This window comes from Caloenas nicobarica, chromosome 3 (genome assembly GCF_036013445.1).
Source record: "Caloenas nicobarica isolate bCalNic1 chromosome 3, bCalNic1.hap1, whole genome shotgun sequence".
In the NCBI taxonomy this organism is placed as follows: Eukaryota; Metazoa; Chordata; class Aves; order Columbiformes; family Columbidae; genus Caloenas; species Caloenas nicobarica.
In genome coordinates this window covers 49,857,035-49,876,238 of record NC_088247.1, presented here as the reverse complement: position 1 = coordinate 49,876,238, position 19,204 = coordinate 49,857,035, and the positions used below count along the sequence as shown (strand labels likewise).

Genomic DNA, 19,204 nt, shown 5'->3' with positions numbered 1-19,204 from the left:
AAGAATGATAGATGAAGTATTACAGAGTAACCTTTTTTCTAATAGGCTAGTGGGGGCATCTATGAACTTACATGTATTTGTCTTTGTGGGCAAGAACTTGTTACAGTGGGGTACAAAGCTGTCTTGCTGTGCTTTTACAATTACCAAAAGTTCTCATTTTGACAATACTAGTGTTATATACATACTTCTCAATAATGTGTTTCAATATAAAAACAATTAAGTTTAAAAAGACGCACTCTTACTTGCATTTTCCATGTGCTATTTAAAAAATGAGCATTCACATATGTAGTTCCACTGTAAACGTTGCTGTGGTGGGGGTTACACTAACACTTCAGGATGTGAATGTGCTGTTGCACTTGGAGTACATTACAGTCATTGGTGTAACTTGTCATAAAACTGTGAGTTCAGAAAATACATCTCCTGGAGCGCTGCAGCTCCTCTGACATACACATGATGTTATCCACATCATCTTCCACTTGAAGAAGCCTTCACTGGGACACTCAAACTGTACAGTGATCATTTTGGACTTACTCGGTATGCAGCACCTCTTGTCCAAGCACACCCCACAGAAAGTTAGTTTGTAGCTTTGAGTAGTTGAGCATCCGGAAAAAACTATTTTTTCTGCTGTAGGAAGCTGAAATGTTGGTTGACATGTTTTTCCTTTAGGAATCTTTAATATAAAAGTAAAGAAGAGCCTGAGTTTTTACACATCAAAACACAATGTGTAAGAAAGTATTGTAACATTTACATAGAAATAGCTTGAAAATTATTCCTTCTGAAAGCTGTCTTAGTTTTCTTTATCAGCCAACAAATAGAAAATATTTTCTGAGTAAGCATAAGGGCAGCACTTACTTCAGGATATTATATTGTTTTGTTTGAAATTACACTTCTGTACTTTACTATTGAAACCTGAAGACTGAAGGTAGAAAACAGGGAAGAATTATTTTTAAACCCTTAAAAAAGGAATGTCATTTTATGTTAGTAGTTGCTAATATGTCCGTTTTTTTTCCATTCCGCTATTTTCATTTTCTATTAGGAAGTCCTTTTATATTAGAAAGTACCTTTATTGCCTTCAGTATATTGGTCAGGCAAGGCTGGATGAAGCATAATCTCTCTTCTTTTTTCATTTCACATTTTGTGTTGTCGTTGGTCACTCTGCTGGATATGCCAATGCCGCAGGTCCTGGAACAGGGTGTCCAGGGAGTCGCCTGTACCAGGCACTTCTTCTTCAAAACTAGTGGTAAGCTTCTGTAAGCTGAGACAGCAATGTGTTGGTTACACAGCACAACAGCCCCAAAATGATTAATTGAAAATAAAAGAATAAATGTTTGATTTCTGCTCCTGAAGGTACTTTTGTAGTTAAGTCTAAAAATGGGGCATGAACAAAGTTATACAGAAGTCTTAGGATTGAGCTGCCCGTAAACTTTACTGACACTGGATACTCAGATCCCAGCAAGGACTATGCAGTTGCATGTGTTGTATGACCCTCCAGTGTAACATGATGGAAATGTGGAGAGAGTTACTTGTGGAATTTTTATGAAATGCCCTGAATGGAAGAGAGATTGAACATTACTGAAGCCCAAGCATAGGGGTGCTGAAAATATGAATATTGATTTCTTCGTATATACTGTGGAGGCTTTGGGTTTTATATTGAGGAATAAAATCCTCCAGTCACTTCTAGGTATCACCAGAAAGCCTGTTTTCCAATGGATTAGGGCTAGATTAGATGGAAAACACTTTAAAAAGAAAAGAAACAAAATTGCAGTGCAAAAGTTCGTGGTGAAACTCTGCAAAAAAAACCTGTGGAATCTCTGCATTTAAGTAAGAACATGCACAGAATTACAAGGATACTTGAAAAGTAGACAGCAATTTAAAGATCTCATTGCAGCAAGCAGATTAAAAGCCTGTCACAGATCTGCAACAAATTAAGGTAAGTTAAATGGTTGTTTATACTTGGCGTGTTTTTAAAGTATGACCTACTACATCCCTATATATCTAAATTAGGTAAATAGAATTGACAAGGAAAGCCAGAAAACAAAGGAAGAGCATGAATGAAACTTAGCACTTATTATCCACACTAACAAAAAATAGGCTTTTCAAAATGGGTATCGGCCCTTTGAGCCATTCATGTGATTTGCGCACAAGTTGATATGGTAACTCGCACTGTGCTGGGAAAGGAAGGGGGAAGATCTTACTCTCAGAAAAATTTCAAGGTGCTTTTCTTCAGAGGGAGACAGGGTTCTTTTGGGGGTTTTGGACATTTGCAGTTCCTTGTTTTCTGTGTTATCTGCTGTTTCCAAATACTCGCTTGGGCCCAGAGCTTCAGTTTGTTATGTAGCTCAGGGAATCTCGCTGCAACAGCTGTGCCTCTGCTCTGTCCGGGAGCACCGTCCTAGTTAGCTGGACTTCTCCATCAGCTGCATCTTGGAGAAGGAGCAATTAAGTGGGTTTGTATGGCCTGCAGAACAGAATAGTGTCTTTCAGCAGGTACAGCCACCACGGGGGCAGGCTGTTGGGTCCCTGAACTGAGTCCAATAGGAACTGTGCTTTGCAAACTGGATATCTTTTCTCAAGGTTATGTTGTGCAGTTGACTCAAATTTCTGAATAACACTATGAGGTGCTGTCTTGCAGTCTGCTCACTGAAGGAGTTACTTAAAGTTTGGATTCAGCTTTTGGATCCATTGAAGTACGACAAAGTAAATGTCTTAATGCTGCTCTCCAAGTATCTGAAATACCCACAAACCCAATTAATATATTTTATGGGGTCGAATGGTTTGGTTGCCATTGTTTTCAATGTGTTATATTCTCTCTCTGATCAGATTAGCATTTGAAGTCAGTTAACTCAACAAGTGTGTTTTTATACACAGCATTAAGTATATTTCTGTAAAAAGGCTTCGATGTTATAGGTTTTGTATCGTAATTTTGAAGTAAAGATGAGCTTTTTTATTTTTGCTAACTTGCATAATCATTGCTAGCATGTTAGAAGTCGTCCAAACTGTACTTCAGATTTTGTAAGTGGGTCTATTTATCTGCAGATTGACTTCTGCGCATTTACCTGTTTACTCAGCAGTCTTTTATGAAGGTTTTCTGATAAGCTTTGCAATCTGTTTAGTTTTATTTTATTGATCCATGATGATGATTCAGGCCATGATTTCCCCGTAATTCAAGTTGCCACCAAGTAAATGGCTCAGCTTTCTGGTACCCATATTAGTTACACTGAAAATGAGTTTCACTATGGAAGTTTGCAAGTGCACAGGGAAGGAGACAGCACAAGCACAAGCAGCTGTGGCCAGGGAAGGGCTAGGATAGCTGCTTCTGGTGATTGTGCTTCTTTAGAGTGGAAAAAATAACCACAGTATTAATAGCAGAGCAAGGATGACATTAAAGAGAGTGTCAACTGACCCTGGCAGAACTGCATGGGTAACTGTTATATGATTTTCTTTGACAAAATAGAGAGTAAATTGGGAGGAGAGTTGTCTTTGCAGTGGCCTGGAATTTTGTGAGTTGATTAAAGCTGGAAGGCAATCTTTATCATTTTCTGCTTTCTATTGAAAGAAGAGGACTGCAACATGTTCATGCATGTGTGTGACAACTAAGACTCTCTACTGCCACAAAGCAGGAGAAAGTGAGACAGCTCACAGGCTGTGAAATGGCTTTTCCACCAGCAGCCCTAATTATTCTGATCTTGATGAGTAGTAAACCCCTGCAGAAAGATGGGTTGAAGGTAGCTTGGGCCAATTGCCTGGGGACAGAAGCCAAAAGTCTTTTTGCTTTTCATATTCATCAGGCTTAGAGAAAAGAGTCTGTGACCTAAGAGTAAGAGGGGTAATTGGGACAGACCAGTCACTCTGGCAATGGCCTTGAGCAAGAGCTGAGAAATTGCCAGTGCACTGCCAGGCTGGCTGCTGGAGCCAGCGACGCTAAATGCAGCAAGAGTCCTGTACAGAAAAGTTTACCAGTGTAGCCAGGCACACCTGACATCAGTCTGTAGTTTGTTGATTGAAGCTGCTTGTGCTGTCCCAGACCACAGGTGGGTTGTCCAGGCTTCTTTCTGTCCGTGACCCTGGTGCAGGGACTTGCTGCTAGTTTTGGTGTGAATACAGGTGTACATCCAATTGCACCACTGACACACAGGCATTTATAAAGTGGGTTAGGTTGGAAGGTCTGCCCGTTAAGATAATAAACTCCATTGAGCTCACATCCTACAGCTATCAGATCTGCAAATGGTAAACAACAGTTACTAATGCAGGAAGAGCGCGTGGTTCCTGCTTACAGAGCACTAAAATGTTATCAGCCTTTACTGCACCCACAGCTTTGAGTTCTTCCCAGCCCAAGCACATCTCTTTTTGTTATGTTATGCCCAGTGGTAACTACAGCCACCTAGCCTTAAATCAGTCATCAAGAGGTCTGCAAATAACAGGTCTGTGCACAATGAACTGGTTTCAGTAGCAGATATGCAGGTAAGTCTAAAGACAGTCCCAGCTCTGCTCTCAGATTCTCTGACTGAGCAGTCAGGGGACTAAATTAGTATAAACTGCCTAGCACAGAGCTCTGCAGCACCAGCATGCAGAGTTTTCCTCCAAAACCATTCACCTGTGTGGTCACCCGTGTGGTCCCCACCCCTCCTGGATTTCAAGAAGAGAATGTGAAAGAACAACTTACGTGCACACACGCCTGTTTGATACCTAGGCTCATCTTCCGAGTAGTCACAGTAGAGGCCTTTGTGGGGATCACAGATGTCTGCTTCATTGCAGGTCTCTCCTGACTGCTTGGCACAGACCTTACAGCAGCCACAACCATCCTTCACCAAGCTTACCCCAGGGGTGCAGGTTGGCACAGGTGGGCATCTGCATGGCCAGTGACAAAGCTCCTTGCGTTCGCGAACTTCGCTGGTTTCTGAAGGTTTTTCTCGAGGCTTCACTGGGGGGCTGTGGAAAAACTTAAGACACGGGATATTTTGAGAGCTGAATGCATTATACGTAGCTGGGATAGCATAAAATGAAGTTGAGATGGAAAAAACTGTTGCATGAAGTCACTTAACATTTCTCATTTCACAGGATCCAAAAAGTGTGGTGCTGTGAGATTTAGATAGGAGACAGAGGACCAATTTCATCAGTCACTGTCATGCACTGAGGTGTCATTCTACCAGTGAGCACAGTCTACTGCTTGTTTGAAACACAATTCAGTGGTCTTTCCTTTCCCTTCAATAGAACAAAACCTGTAGTAGAGCTCAAGTAGGAAAAAAGTGTTTTAAAGTAGATGACGGATTTATTTTAAATATGCATAGAATCATAGAATTATTTAGGTTTGAAAAGACCTTTAAGATCACTGAGTCTAACTGTAAACACTGCCAAGTCCACCACTAAACCATGTCGCTAAGAACCTCGTCTAAATGCCTTTTAAACACCTCCAGGGATGGTGACTCAACCACTTTCCTGGGCAGCCTGTTCCAATGCCTGACAGCCCTTTCTGTGAAGAATTTTTCCCTAATACGCAATCTAAACCTCCCCTGATGCAACCTGAGGCCATTTCCTCTCATCCTATCAATTGTTACTTGGGAGAAGAGACCAACACCCTCCATGCTACAACCTCCTTTCAGGCAGTTGTAGAGAGTGATAAGGTCTCCCCTCAGCCTCCTTTTCTCCAGGCTGAACAGCCTCAGGTCCCTCAGCTGCTCATCAGACTTGTGCTCCAGGCCCCTCACCAGCTTCACTGCCCTTCTCTGCACTCTCTCCGGCACCTCAGTGTCTTTCTTGTAGTGAGGGGCCCAAAACTGAACACGTTATTCGATGTGCAGCCTCACCAGTGCTGAGTATAGGGGATGATCACTTCCCTAGTCCTGCTGGCCACGCTAGTTTTGATACAAGCCAGGATGTTGTTGGTCTTCTTGGCCACCTGGGCACACTGCTGGCTTATGTTCAGCTGGATGTCAACCAACACCTCCAGGTCCTTTTCTGCCAGGCAAGTTTCCAGCCACTCTTCCCCGAGCCTGTAGCGCTGCCTGGGGTTGTTGTGACCCAAGTGCAGGACCCGGCACTTGGCCTTGTTGAACCTCATGCAATTGGCCTCAAGCCAAAGATCAAGTCGGTCCAGATCCCTCTGCAAAGCCTTCCTATCCTCCAGCAGATCAACACTCCCACATTTCTTCCCACAAACCTCCTATTAAATTAATTAGCTTTTGATTCCTCCCACTGTTTGATAGGCAGCCACTGCCCGGTGTGCCACTTCTAATGACAAACCCCTTTTAAAATCGTAAACTTTTTTGAGCGTTACTTAGGCTCAGAAATCTAAGAAGCTGTTTGGGAAGAAGCATTATTGTATTTATAAATTCTCTTATGCTAGATGGAAAAACTAAATCCTGTGAGTAATAAGGGAGACTAGTAGTTCCACTGAGCTTAATGGGTCATTTTCTAAGAGTGTAGCCATTTGCATGAGTGTTCATTGAATCCAGGACTTACAGGTCAAGGATGTATCTCTAAAACAGATTTGCATCAGCAGTAGGAAGTCAAGATCTAGCTAGAATTTTCCGCATTCTGTCTCAGAATTCATGGGGATTTTGTTTGTTTGTTGTTTTTTGTTAGCTTATTTGTTTTTAACAAAAGTCCTAAGTGATTCTTAATGGGTTTATTTTTCTGTGGCATGGGAGAAGATTAAGTCAGCACATAGTGAGAAAGGATTTGTTTGAGATAGCTACATTCTGTCTGCTTTTGCAAAAAACTACTTCTAAAACATTACAGTTTAGATCTTAGCATTAAATCTTTTCATACTGCTGATTTCAGCAGAAATGTAAATCGTGATATAGTTATTCATCACGGATGACTGGATCTATAGTGAAGCGGGGGCACGCACAGCGCTTGGCCGCTAGTACAATGTAGGGCTTGGGAGCCACTCTCATCAAGCAGCTCCAACTGCCCAAAAAGCAAGAGGGAAAGACAAGATCCAGCCTCTCATCAGGTGCCAGTATCACCATCTAGTTTGCAGAAAAAATTTAAAAATATATCCTAGATTTTTTCTGGGCACGTGAAGCCCTGTCTATCAGTTTCCCTCTGTTCCTCCAAAGTGCAGGGCTCTGCTGATGTAGAAACAACCTCTGGCAGAGATGCTAAGGAAAAGCTGGAAAGGGGTCGTTCAGCTGAGTTTCCTTTCAGTTCAACTTTCAAACTGGAACCATCTGCAGAATTCAGCATTTCATATGTCATATCCCATGAAAGCTCTCACGGCATAATTGAGCTGGCCTAATTGCATGCAGCAGTAAATGACCTTTTAAAAGGCTTTTTTCTACCACTAATTTCCATTTTTCATGGCCATTTACAACTATACTTACAATATCTTAATCCACAGCTACTAATGAAGCTCCAAAGTAGTAGCTTTCAAATTCCTTTGGCTGAACGATTTTTAAGATGCATATTAATTCACAGAGGCAATTCATATAATAAATGAATATTAAACAATGTGATCTGATATTCCACGCAGCACCCTGAAGATATTAAGAGTTTCATAAATTTGTCATTTTGTTAATAATTTGCTGGTAAATGTTTTCTTCTAATCCTTTTTACCTAAATGCAGCAATAATATAGAAACAACTAACTTTACTATAATATTTTTTTTAGGCAGCTAAACCTTTCCTATAAACCGCACTGTTAATTTGATGAACATGTGCCTTGGAGTGCAAGGTTTCTTAAAGGCTTGTTCTGGAAACAAGACACACAAGTGTTCCTATACATTTAGCAGTGTTTAAGACTCTATGGTTGCTTTAGGAAATTCACTTTCTTAGTACTTTTTTTCTTTTTAAGCAGAGTAGTATTATTAGGAGTTTGGCCATGTACCAGCTATATGAGGTTATGCGGCTTAAGTCAGGTATCACATTTCAAAATTGGTATGTTGTAGCAGGAAATATTCTGTGCTTCAACCAGTATTTTTAATTTGTATTACAAATTAAAACATGCTTTAAACCTATAGAATTCCACCTAAGCAAGTGATTCTTCTTTTCTTAGGGAAATATGTCAAATGAAAGGTGTGAGACTACAAAGTTTCCCAGTAAGAAAAACACTATCAGGCAAATATCTGACAGTTTAAACTGTGGAATTATTGAGAAGCTCGGTCCACCTGAAAAATCTTCAAAAATCTATTAAGTTACAATGAAAATTTAAAGTTTGCTTCTAAAGTTTACAGGCCAAGTATTTTTCTCTTTCTTGCTTCCCAAAGTTTCTATATCAAAGCTATCCACCTCACATGAGTTCACTGCATACTTTTTGTGATCCTATGGGCAGATCAGAAAATTGGACTATTGTGTAAGAACCCTTCATGTGTTGTTTGTTTTCTTATGTTTTAAAGATTGAACAAGGCCCGTATGGCATTAGTAAGCAAATAGCAAAAGGAGGCAATATATTAGTGCTAATGTTCACTTATCTTAGTCTGACTTTAAATATGCAGAAAGTTAGCAGAGGAAGAAAGTCATTTGAAAATTCTCCGTTTGACATTCATCTTGATTGTAAAGGAAAAATACACTGTGTACAAATAAAGTAGATTTTCAGTTTTCAGTAAATACATAATGAAATTGGTCTTTGACATAAATACCTTCAGCAAAAGCTATCACTTAAGATTTTCTCGTAAGAGACAAAGCATAACACAGCCCAGGTGCCTTTCTCGTTTGTAAAACTAGTCTGAAGTCAGATCACTCTATATATGTATCTATATATACATGGAATATGAGCATGGACAAATTTTTACTTTCTTACTGCATCAGATAACAATTTCTGCTTCTATATTAAGAAAAAAAGTCACTGATAATTTCAGCTTCCCTAACACTTCCTTTTCCCACCAAATCGTACTAATGTACGGATTAGAGAGAAAAAAATACCAAAATCAGGACTGATGCAGTAAATAAGCTGCAAATTAAATTTACTCAGGAGTAAGGAACAGCTCCTTATTCTTTATGAGGAATTTGCTTCTCTGAAATTTATTTTGTCATTAAGCAAATAATAACTTGATACCGGGACAGGGTGAGGAAGGGAAAAATCTTTTCTTTTTTCTTTTTAATGAACTTACCTGTTGTGTACAAGGGATGATGAAGATGGTGGGGAAAAGGAGCCACCGCATGTTCCTGCACATTCAGAAGTGGAACTGGGAGATAGGGAACAGGCTGAGCTGTGTCAGAGGAAGCACTGAACACAAAGCTCTCCTCTGTCTCCCTTGCCAACCCGACTTTCCCCAGCACATGCACGAACACATACACGCATTCACACTTGAAATTCTCCGCTTCATACAGAACCAGCTTCACACTGAAATTTCCAGCTGATCTTCTTTTTCTCTGCCCAGCACTAGAATATAGGTTTTCACACCCTGCTTGATCCCATCCAGCTGCTTCAGCAGATATTGCCTGACTTAATTGAGGTCAGGTAGGGTGACATCTGATTCTTAAAATCTTGCTGCTGGAAATGTACTGTTATTTTTAACTTATATTTAAGTCCATATTAGAGGACTTTCTGAAATCTGAAGGGCAGACCCTCAAAAACATGTATTTTTTGAGACAGAGAAAGCAGCATTTCTCAAAATTTCTAACGTATTGTGCCTAGCAAAATCATAGCATAAAAATTAACACCCTTTGTGCATGCTTTCTAAATAGGGAAAGGGATGCTATAGTGTGTTATGATGCTAGTACATATTTTACATTGCTTCTTTCCCTGGAATAATAATGAGGAAACCAAAACTGTAATGTGATTTTCCCTGAAGTATGCAGTATGCAGTATGTTTTACTGCTGTGCCACCCTGCTTAGACACTAGACTGTTCAAACCTCCAAATTTCCTCCTCCCTAATGCTACTGATGTGATGCGCCTGATTTTTAGGCTAAGAAATTAATGTCTCTGGGATAAGATAAAAGCCCCAGTCCTGCAACAGTGGCGTTGGTGGTGCCCTGGCGAATGCTCCTCCTTTGCATTTGTCCTCGCTCAGTCACCTCCTGTGAAGTCCATCAGTCACTGGGGGAGGCTGCCAAAGCCCACGCTCCCCCAGCAGCTGCTGTGTGTGGAAAGAGGCAGTGGTGGGAGTGTCAAGTCAAGTCCAGTCTGAGCAATTCTGGTTTTGTGCCTGACTTGGAGCACCACATGCCTTCTGCAGTCACAAATTAATACTGAACTGCCCTTCCAAACTCTGGAGCAGCCAGCTGTAAATCCCTGAAGAACTGCTCTTCTTTAGCACATCCACTTTGTCACATAGTTCAACATAAAGTCCAGACAATACCTAGGCACTAAGTGGATGCTGCAGATCCATTTATTTCAGTGATGTTACTCTGGGTATGTCCGTGCAGACCAGGTCTGACTCAAGCCTTGTGTTTCCCATTAAAAGCTTATAAACATCGCATTCAGGTTCCTCAAAAAATCTCTTCTCTATACTTTCAAAACACAGCTTGTTTCACAAGATCAGAGGATAGTTGAGGTTGGAAGAGACCCAGGAGGTCTCTAGTCCAACCAGTGCTCAAGCAGGGTCAGCTCTGAGACCAGACTCAGACTCAGACCAGGGCTCTGTCTATTTGGGTCTGGAAAACCTCCAAGGGCGGAGACTGCCCAGCTTCTCCTGGCAGCCTCTCCGAGTGATAATAATGAGCAATGCAGGCTGTCTGAGGAGATCCCAGGTACAGTTTTCTCCTGCAGACCCAAAGACACCCCTTTCACTCTCCAGACTGGAAGAAGTGAGGGACATCAGAGGACTAGAACATCCATTCTGCTCTTCGCAGGGCTGAAAGGGAGCACACAGCATTCATTTGAAATGTGTTGTTCTTCTTTTTATGCCAGAAATAAAGCATGTGGCCAGTGCCTTGCTGGGAATGCCCTGTGCACGCTGGCAGAGACTGGTCTGCTGGGGATAATTGTCCCCGTTCTTGTGAAATGGGAGAAAGAAATTCCTGTAGGATTATCCGTTTGTTTTATATGGTGCATTTTGTTGGAATTCATCTGGAGAGCATGCTATCTTCAGGATCAGAGTCAGACTGAATCTAGGGTTTGAGATTCATCTTTTGCTTAATGAGTATAATTAAGCTGATAGAAAATACTGGGTTTGGGAGGGCTGGGAGGAAGATTCCTCCCTGAGGAAGACATTCTGGTGGTATAAAACATTAAAATGTGATTTGAAGTGGCTGGATGGTTACCCATGCATGTGCAAAGCAGCCATTGTGCTTCTTCAGCGCAGGAAGGGCTTGCTGCTGGGAGCAGCGCTCCTGTTCGTAGGACTCAGCTCTCCAAAGCAATAATGTGCCTTCACTGCCTCTCCCTAACAAATGCAGTAACCGAGGCTGTCTGGAGCTTGCAGTGCCTGCCATACTGAGCCCTGAGTGTCTTTAATAAGGAGCCATAAGTCCACAAAGATGGCAACACTAAGTCTTTTGCATAAATAATGCACCAATGCTTTGAGGTAAAATTAGAATCTGTGTCTCTGCTAGTATTTGCTCTGATTTAAATAAATGGAGGCTGTGTGCCGTTTTCCTCTCCTGAGGATCTTTAGCAATCCTCCATGACTTAAAAATTAATGTTCTTAATGCCATGTCCAGACTCAGCAATAGTTTGTCTTTATGCATCTTTCTTGCCAAATCTCCCTTGCAGATTTAATTACATAAAGCATCATTCGCTTCCTGAACTAAACCTGCTCTGTTATCTGGTGCCATTCTAATACCACTCTGAAGGGAAATGTAATTTGGTTGTATATTCAGTGATCTCTACATACGGCGCATATTTCTTTCGTGCTGAAAAATCATCTTCCTGTCTGTGGAATATGACATGTAAATCCACTGTCTTAAGAGATGGAAAAGTATGGAATATAAACCCATAAATCGATACAACCATGCATTCTAACAGGATACCCTGTCTTAGACAAAAGGCCAGAAGTATTCATTATTGGTATTTGTTATGGGCCAGGATTTTCAATACTCCCTGCTGGGCTTGGTGGAGTTACTGTGACAAAATCCAGCAAAACCAGGATTGGGTTTGGTCATTCCTAATAACTCAATGTCAACCCCAGACACACACCAGAGCTGGGGGCTCATCTTTTGTCCAGAATGTTTTAGTATGTTGTCTTGTGTTGTCACTCTTTGTACATGGATGTTACAAAGAGACTCCTCTGTTTCAGTTAGTCATATATACTGTCTGTGTCTCTTTGCTCAAAAAAATAAACAGAGTGGTAAATAGAAATAGGCACATTATATGACAACGTATTGCCTTTGGCTTACCCAGTCTCACATGCTGTTTGCTCACATGGACTTTGCAAACCCAGAAAGGGTTGTCAGGCATTGGAACAGGCTGCCCAGGGAAGTGGTGGTGTCACCATCCCTGGAGGTGTTTAAAAGGCATTGAGATGAGATGCTTAGGGACATGGTTTAGTGCTAGAGTTAGGTTAGGTTATGGTTGAACTCAATGATCCTGAGAGCCTATTCCAACTGAAATGATTTTATGATTCAAAACCATCTTGCTCCAAAACTACCAACGGACTTCAGCAAGAGGTACACAACACAATGATCTTTGCAGAGGAGTCACCCATCCACCACCGACAAACTCTTGTGAGGTATCTGCCTTCTCAGCTAGTCAGCTGCTCAACTTTCGTAAATTTGGACCGTTTTTGCTTCTCTTGTAATTTTGTTTCAGACATGAGTTGCATTCAGAAAAGCTCTGTACCTCTCCTGGAGCATGACTAATAACAGCACATTCCTCCACACAGCTAAGAAACTTCTGAGATGACAGGGGTATTGCCAATGGGAGAGAAATTCTTCTTGTCCTTCATACCCACTTCAACGAGTCCATATCCAACACCAAGTTCACTGCCAGAGGGTTAGAAATGCTTTGTACCTGGCAGCTATAATACATTCCCCACAGTGTGCCACTGTTTCTATTTGAGCTGTTGCCTACTTCCAAACTAATTTATAAAGCTTCTCAGAGCCGTAACACACCACCTGATTTATGACGATATTTACACACTGTTTAAAGTTGTCTAGGTCCCATTTTCAAAATTGACTTATGCAGGTAGTTGTCTGTATCCTATTTTCTTCTATCAGGCCTTAAACACAGAAAAGATGTCATAAAGTGCCTGTATTACTAAGGATACATCTATGAAATGTTTCATCTATGCATGACAATCACCAATGTGAAACAAGAAACTCTCAGAATTGTTTAAGTTGAATATTTGTCAGCAAAGAAAGGCTGAGTTTTCTTTTTTCTTGTTAGCAGTTCATTTAAAAATATCTGTACACGTCGAATGGGATCAGTCTGCACTCTGCCCAGCTCTGTAGGGCAGACCCTGTGCAATCAATCCAGAGAGGCACAGTCTGTAATATGCAGGCCAGGAAGAGTGAAAACAGAGACAGGAATAAAAATGAAGACAAATTGGGGACCCACAAGGCAAGGCAAAGAAGTGTAACTGTGCTGAGCTAACCTATTACATGCTGGAACTGGCCAATTCTGCATACAGTGCAGCGGCTCTGCTTTCTCTTTTTAATTTGATGCTGAATTCACTGTGACAGAATGAATTCAGATCAGCCCAAATCACATTTGCAAAGCAGCTTTTCTCCTCCTAGCTTGACTCCGTGGGCACCCCGATGCCGGCAGCTCCAGGCTCCCCTACCTTTCTGCCCCGTGGCTTTGCAGAGCTGGCAGCTGGTGCTTGGGGAGAAGCACCGTCAGGATAAATATTTGAGCACGGCGGCTAATCCTGCATGTCAGGAGACATGCGAACTTCCACCAAGACTCATACAATTCTTAAAGGGTTTCCATTGTTAGTTATAGGAGGAAATAGTAAAGCAGCTTCCCGAACTCCTGGCCTATTTGCACACGCAGTTTTTGTGCCGGCAAAAAAACATTCCCAATGGAAATGAAAATAAGGTCCCAGCCAATGTCCTACCCAAACCTTCCCAAGGGGAGGGAATAGGAGAGATACAAAAAGAGATTTGTATTTTTTCCCAAACCACCAGTTGAGGATTTTTTTTTATTTTATTCCCAATACATACGTTGTTAACCTTTTCAAAAACATCTCACCTAAATATTGGTGTATTCTCACTGCTCTTGCCAGATTTATTTTGGCACAAAGTCCTCTGAAAGACAAACTCAGCTCTTCAGTCTACAGAGAAAGTATATGATGCTCTCTGCAGACCCAGAGACACTCATAAATCATAGGGTACTGGCTGGATCTGGTGCCCATTTTGTATGGCAAGTATCCCAGAGGGTGAGAATCCCTCAGCAAGGGGAAGGGAGGCTGCAGCTGCCCCTCTCCTTCCCACTGGTGCAGTCACCTCCACCTCTCTCCTCTAGCATCCAAGGCAGCTGCTCCAAGTTTCAGGGCTGAAAGAATTTGCTCCTTCGTTGAATGGGTCCATGAAAAATAGCAGAAGCTGGGAAACTGGTGGTGGAGAGTCCAAAGAGCAAACTCTGGGTGGGCATATCAGATCCGTTGACAGCCTGTCTTCAGGCTGTCGTGGTTGAGATGGACAAATGACATAGACCAAGTTCTTCCAGGGTGAAAGTAGTAGATGCCATTTATTGCTACAAATGCATTTTTATACAGTTTTACCAATTCATGTATCTCTTCACTGTTGGTTACAAGTTACCTCAGTAACATCTCATTGTCTAATTTTGCTATCATCAATGTTACTCTTCTACTCCCTTCTCTCTCATGGGTACATCTCTTCTTTCTCACAAGTACACCTTAATATCTCTGGATGCTCCTTTACTCCCATCTTTCTCATGGGTAAACCTTAATATCTTCAAGGCTGATCTCTGTTCCCATACCCTCTGTCAGGGAATCCATGGACCCGCCGTAGTTTCCCACATCAGGCTCTTGGAAGGGAGGATTTCAGAAAGGGCATTAAAGTGTTCTTGCCCCAGCCCTCAGGCTGTCTCTCTCAGGCTCTAAAAAGTAATGAAGTACCCAAAAGAAAAAAATCCATACCTCCTTACTGCAAGGGTATGGAGAACAGTGTGAAATTTCTTTATTTTTCTACATAAGAATCTCACCTCAGCATATGTGTATGAAAGAGTGCCGAAAAACATGGGAAACTCAAGTTTAAACAGCCATGTTTTGTTTCTTTTCCATTTCCTCCATATAAAAAGCATCAAAATCTACAAAACATCCAAGGAAAACCCTGCATTAACTCAAACTCTCCAGAGGGCTTTCAAGCTTGCCTAACTTGCAAGAGAACATTGCTGAGTTGTGTTGGGTTGCCCACTCCAGCAATTCAGTTGCATAGTTACCCTTCCTTTTTTGTGCCAGCCGAATTCCCTGTAAATCATCAAGGAAAATGAAAATAACCGCCTCTGTTGCAGAGCTGTGTCAGTTTGCTTCATCCCAATGCTTCGGTCCAAGTGATGTGTACACCACCACCAGGCTGAAGTAAGGAGAAGAGATGGCAGACAGGGGTCAGCTGGTAGGTTGCCCAAACCTCATTTGCCACGTGGGTGGAGCGGGGAAAGAAAAAAGGCAGGAAGAGCTTAAGACAAAAGTCTTCTATGAATTATTGCGCCTGGCTCAGTCATCTCTGATCCCAAAAAGTCCATGAGAGAGCTCAAACATAAACAAGTGAATAATGTGTCTGAGATCCAAGGCTCTCAGTCCCCTTTTGCAGAAAGGATGATTTGGTTTGCATTTTCTATAAATGAGTCATGACCTATTGATAGTTACAACAGTGTCTGCAAAACTTTGGCCTCAGAGATGTGACATTACTTCTTTTTCGCTGCATTAAAATTCTGGCTCCCCATGTGATGGGAGTGGTGGTGCTGACTGCTGGTGGGATGATGTGGTGGCAGAAAGCAAAAACGGGGAAATTTGAATAGGAAAGGGGAGAGAAACAAAAAGTTTAGTGCTGCTGGAGCCAGACCATTCATGGGGCCAGATCTGGAGCTGCTGTCCCCTCATCATTGCCCTGACTTCCTGCCCCAGTTAGGGTTGAGGGGTGCAGGCGCCTCACCTAACACCTTGCCTTGCCTCACCTGCTGACCGGTCACCAGAGGAAAGATACCCCAGACGTACCTGCACAGATACCCAGGAGGCCTCTGGATAAACCAGGCACAGCCCCACACCGCAAAGGTAAGAAGAAATTAGGAAAAGAGAAGAAAACTTCTGCAATGAAATTAAAAGCAAGAAAGATATTAGTGTTTTCTTTTATATATCCTCAATAATGTACGGATCCCTCAATCCCTGTCTTTTAAAATCTCTTGCAGACCACCTTAAATTCACTCGAGAAGTGCTTAGTCTTGCATTAGGTACTGCCCTGCCATCTGTCGGATTTTTTTTAAATTATACGCTTGTTTAATATAAGAAGAAAAAAAAAAAAAACAACTGACAGTAATTGCTTGGGGTTTTATTTCAGTCAAATGTGTGTTTGCTTTCTTAAAGGAGTTCAGAAACCAGCAGCGACCCTGACATTTCCTGAGGAGTGCAGTTAATCCAGGGCCCCATCCAGACAGCCTGTGCCCAAGGTTGCACTCCTGCTTCAGAGCCCATCTCACACAAAGTGTGGCTGGCTTCAGCAATGGCAACATCCCCCTCTGTGGGCGTTTTCCCACAAGAAAAGGAAAATACTCCTTTTAAGGGTAAAAGTTTGTGGTTTTTTCACCTAAGACTAATGGAACATTTGCCATATATATTTGTCTAGGCTCCAGAGATACTTTCTGGGGGAAGAAGACCAGGATACTAAAAGATAATTTAACCTAACAAAGACAGGGATAAGAAGACGCAGCGTTAGGCATCTCAGGCCAGACAAATTCCTATTAAACACGAATATTTAACAAAGGATGAACTATAATGCAATATATGGAGCCAAGTGAAAGGTCTCTGCCTTTTGGGGCTGAGATTTCCCTATATGTCCTCTGATGGGAACAGCTACATGTCAGCTAGGGATTCTTTCTGTTTCTGGAGACCAACAGGCATTTCTACAGTGCAGTTCAGTTCTTCAGATGGACACTTTATCCTCAGAAGGAAATTAACTGCATCCTTGAAATACCTCTGTACCTTTTTCTCTCTGGTGACCATAATGAGAGCTTGGGATGACATCTGGTCAGAGAAGTGTGCCTTCTGTGTCTAGGCATCTCTCTGGCAGAACCACTTGAATGAAACACAGATAAGGATACCCAAAGCTCGGGAGGTTGATTGCGGTGTAAAACTTGATGCTTAGATGTCCTCAGGTGATTTCATAGTCTCTTCTGGCCTTGTTATCTGGGCTTCTGGACCTGGCACCATCGCAGAACCATATGCATCGTGCAGCCTGCTGTGGGGTTGGCATAGGTGGTTGGGACCAGTCCATGCTCTGGATAACCTTCAGGAGTGGTTTTGTTTCCTTGCTCTAGGTGAGGGGTAATGGGAGAAGATGTCTCTTCGCAGTGCTCAGTGTCCGGTCACAGGAGAAATCAGCCGCAGTTATGCAGCAAGCACTCGCCCCACAGCTGCACCCAGCACAATACCCACCACCAGCTCCTGCCTTTCAACACGAGGAGGGCTTCAACTAAAAACTGAAAAGAGACTTATGAGAAAGCCTCTGAGTACAGAGGAGGTGTTCATTACCATTGTTCTGATTCAAGCCTCTGATGATTTTGAATATGCTCACATTGCTCGTTTGCTCTGAACAGAAGAAACAAGCACTCTGGCTTCTGTTTTCATACACTTAAGCTGCATTCAGCAGAGAAGAAGCCCCAAGTGGTTTTTGTTGAGGGACCCAGGTAAGGTTAGTTAAACTGGCAACTGGATCTTTTTTCTTATGATAATATGAAAAGCAGTGTTTAGAAACTGCTTATTGAAGATGCTGTTGCAACTACAGTCAATGACAGAAGATGCTCCCTGAAGTAGGCTGCTGGAAGTAGGATTTTTACAAAAGTTGGTGTATTCACAGTGGAGAGCTTGCACTGTTCTTCAAAAAGTCTTGTCCAGTTTCACACTGCAACTCTTATTGTTGTGTCAGAACACAGGCAAATTTCCTCTCTGAAAGCCAGCCGGGAGCTAAAGGAAGCCACTGCAGATAACACCATGTGTTTTCTGTGCTATAACAGAAAAAACAGGAAAAAGCTTATATCTAGTCTGCACTTTAGAGGTTTTCCTAGCCCCCAGAAATTCTTCCCCACAACAGACTCGTTCAAAACTTCTCGGGGAACTTGGCCCCACCCCGACTGCAGCTGGAGCCTGACAAAAATAATGGAGAACCCAGGCAAAAAAGCTTCCCTGGGTCATGTGTCTGATTCAAGGCAAGGTCGCAGTGTGCTGGGAGACAGCCTGGAGCAAACGTGCATGGATGAGTGACGTTGCCTGATGCCCAGCTTGAGTTATGACAGTAGCGAGAAGGTGACATTAAGCAAACCACAGAACATGCACTCTAGCATTTCACCATGGGCAAATGCACTCTCGCAGACATAGCCCGGAGGATGTAACCACACTGGTATGGAGGGGTAGAGCTCAGCTGTCAATTAAAATCTCAGCTAAGTCTCACTTAGCATCCACATTGCCCATCCACATATATGGGCAGCCTGAACTTTGTCCAGCCGTGGAGAAGGCTGGAGAGGAGGACGAAAAGACACACCAGTTCAGGCAGGGTGGCCACACTATCTAAATTAAGCAGGTCATGTATGGTTTGTAACACCTCAGCTCCATGCACAACTCACACTGTCTCCAGGTGTCTTCAAAGCATTGGACCAACCTGGACCTTTCCTCAGTGATGCTGGACCTCCATCCGCTCACACCCTCCCAGACACACTTCAGGGTCAGCCCAGGTCTGGCACCCTTCGCAGTAGTTAGGGTAAAGACACTGATCCAGTTTGGGGCATAAATTAATTTAGCAGCACAGATATGAGCTGTGATGTGCCTGCTGGCCTCAGGGCCAGGTTTTATTACAGAGGAGAGACAGCCTCTGGGTCTAAAACATACTTGATCATTTTTCCATGTACCTTCTGCTAACAGGATCTAGAATAGAGTCTCCTACCATGCGTTAAATAGGGAAATTGCTATCATTAAAAATCACTTTATTCAATCAGTTTTATAGTTGTCTGGCAGTTACCAACTTTTGGCTTCAAGTGCATGCTGAAAGTGTGTCTATGTAACTGTCAGCCCTTTGTAGGTCTCATGGAAATACCAAGTACACCTTTAAAATGTGTAGCTAGGGTCCTGCAAACAGAGTTGCCATGGCAGCGTGGAGATCTAGCCCAGCAGGACATTTTTGCTTGCCTTTCCAAAGGTGACAAACCATTCAG

The 19,204-nt window shown here is 42.4% G+C and overlaps 1 protein-coding gene across 1 annotated transcript; it reads right to left on the bottom strand.

Annotated features, from left to right (window-relative positions):
• Positions 1–388: 388 nt before the first annotated feature.
• On the bottom strand, positions 389–9,112 carry CCN6 (cellular communication network factor 6). The gene is made up of 5 exons (XM_065632450.1): positions 9,050–9,112; positions 4,664–4,940; positions 3,976–4,218; positions 1,062–1,255; positions 389–670 (listed from the first exon to the last, which is right to left on the bottom strand). Exons 1-5 carry the CDS (start codon positions 9,110–9,112, stop codon positions 389–391), a joined length of 1,059 nt encoding a protein of 352 aa, XP_065488522.1.
• Between the last annotated feature and the right edge of the window lie 10,092 nt (positions 9,113–19,204).

What these genes read in the sequence shown, in the direction of transcription:
- CCN6 (XM_065632450.1), bottom strand. Translation starts at nt 9,112, where the DNA reads ATGTGCAGGAACATGCGGTGGCTCCTTTTCCCCACCATCTTCATCATC. An exon ending in TCATCCCTTGTACACAACAG is followed by an intron (nt 4,941 to 9,049) that starts GTAAGTTCATTA and finishes CCGTGTCTTAAG; the next exon opens with TTTTTCCACAGCCCCCCAGT. An exon ending in ATATACTGAAGGCAATAAAG is followed by an intron (nt 671 to 1,061) that starts GTACTTTCTAAT and finishes TTTATATTAAAG; the next exon opens with ATTCCTAAAGGAAAAACATG.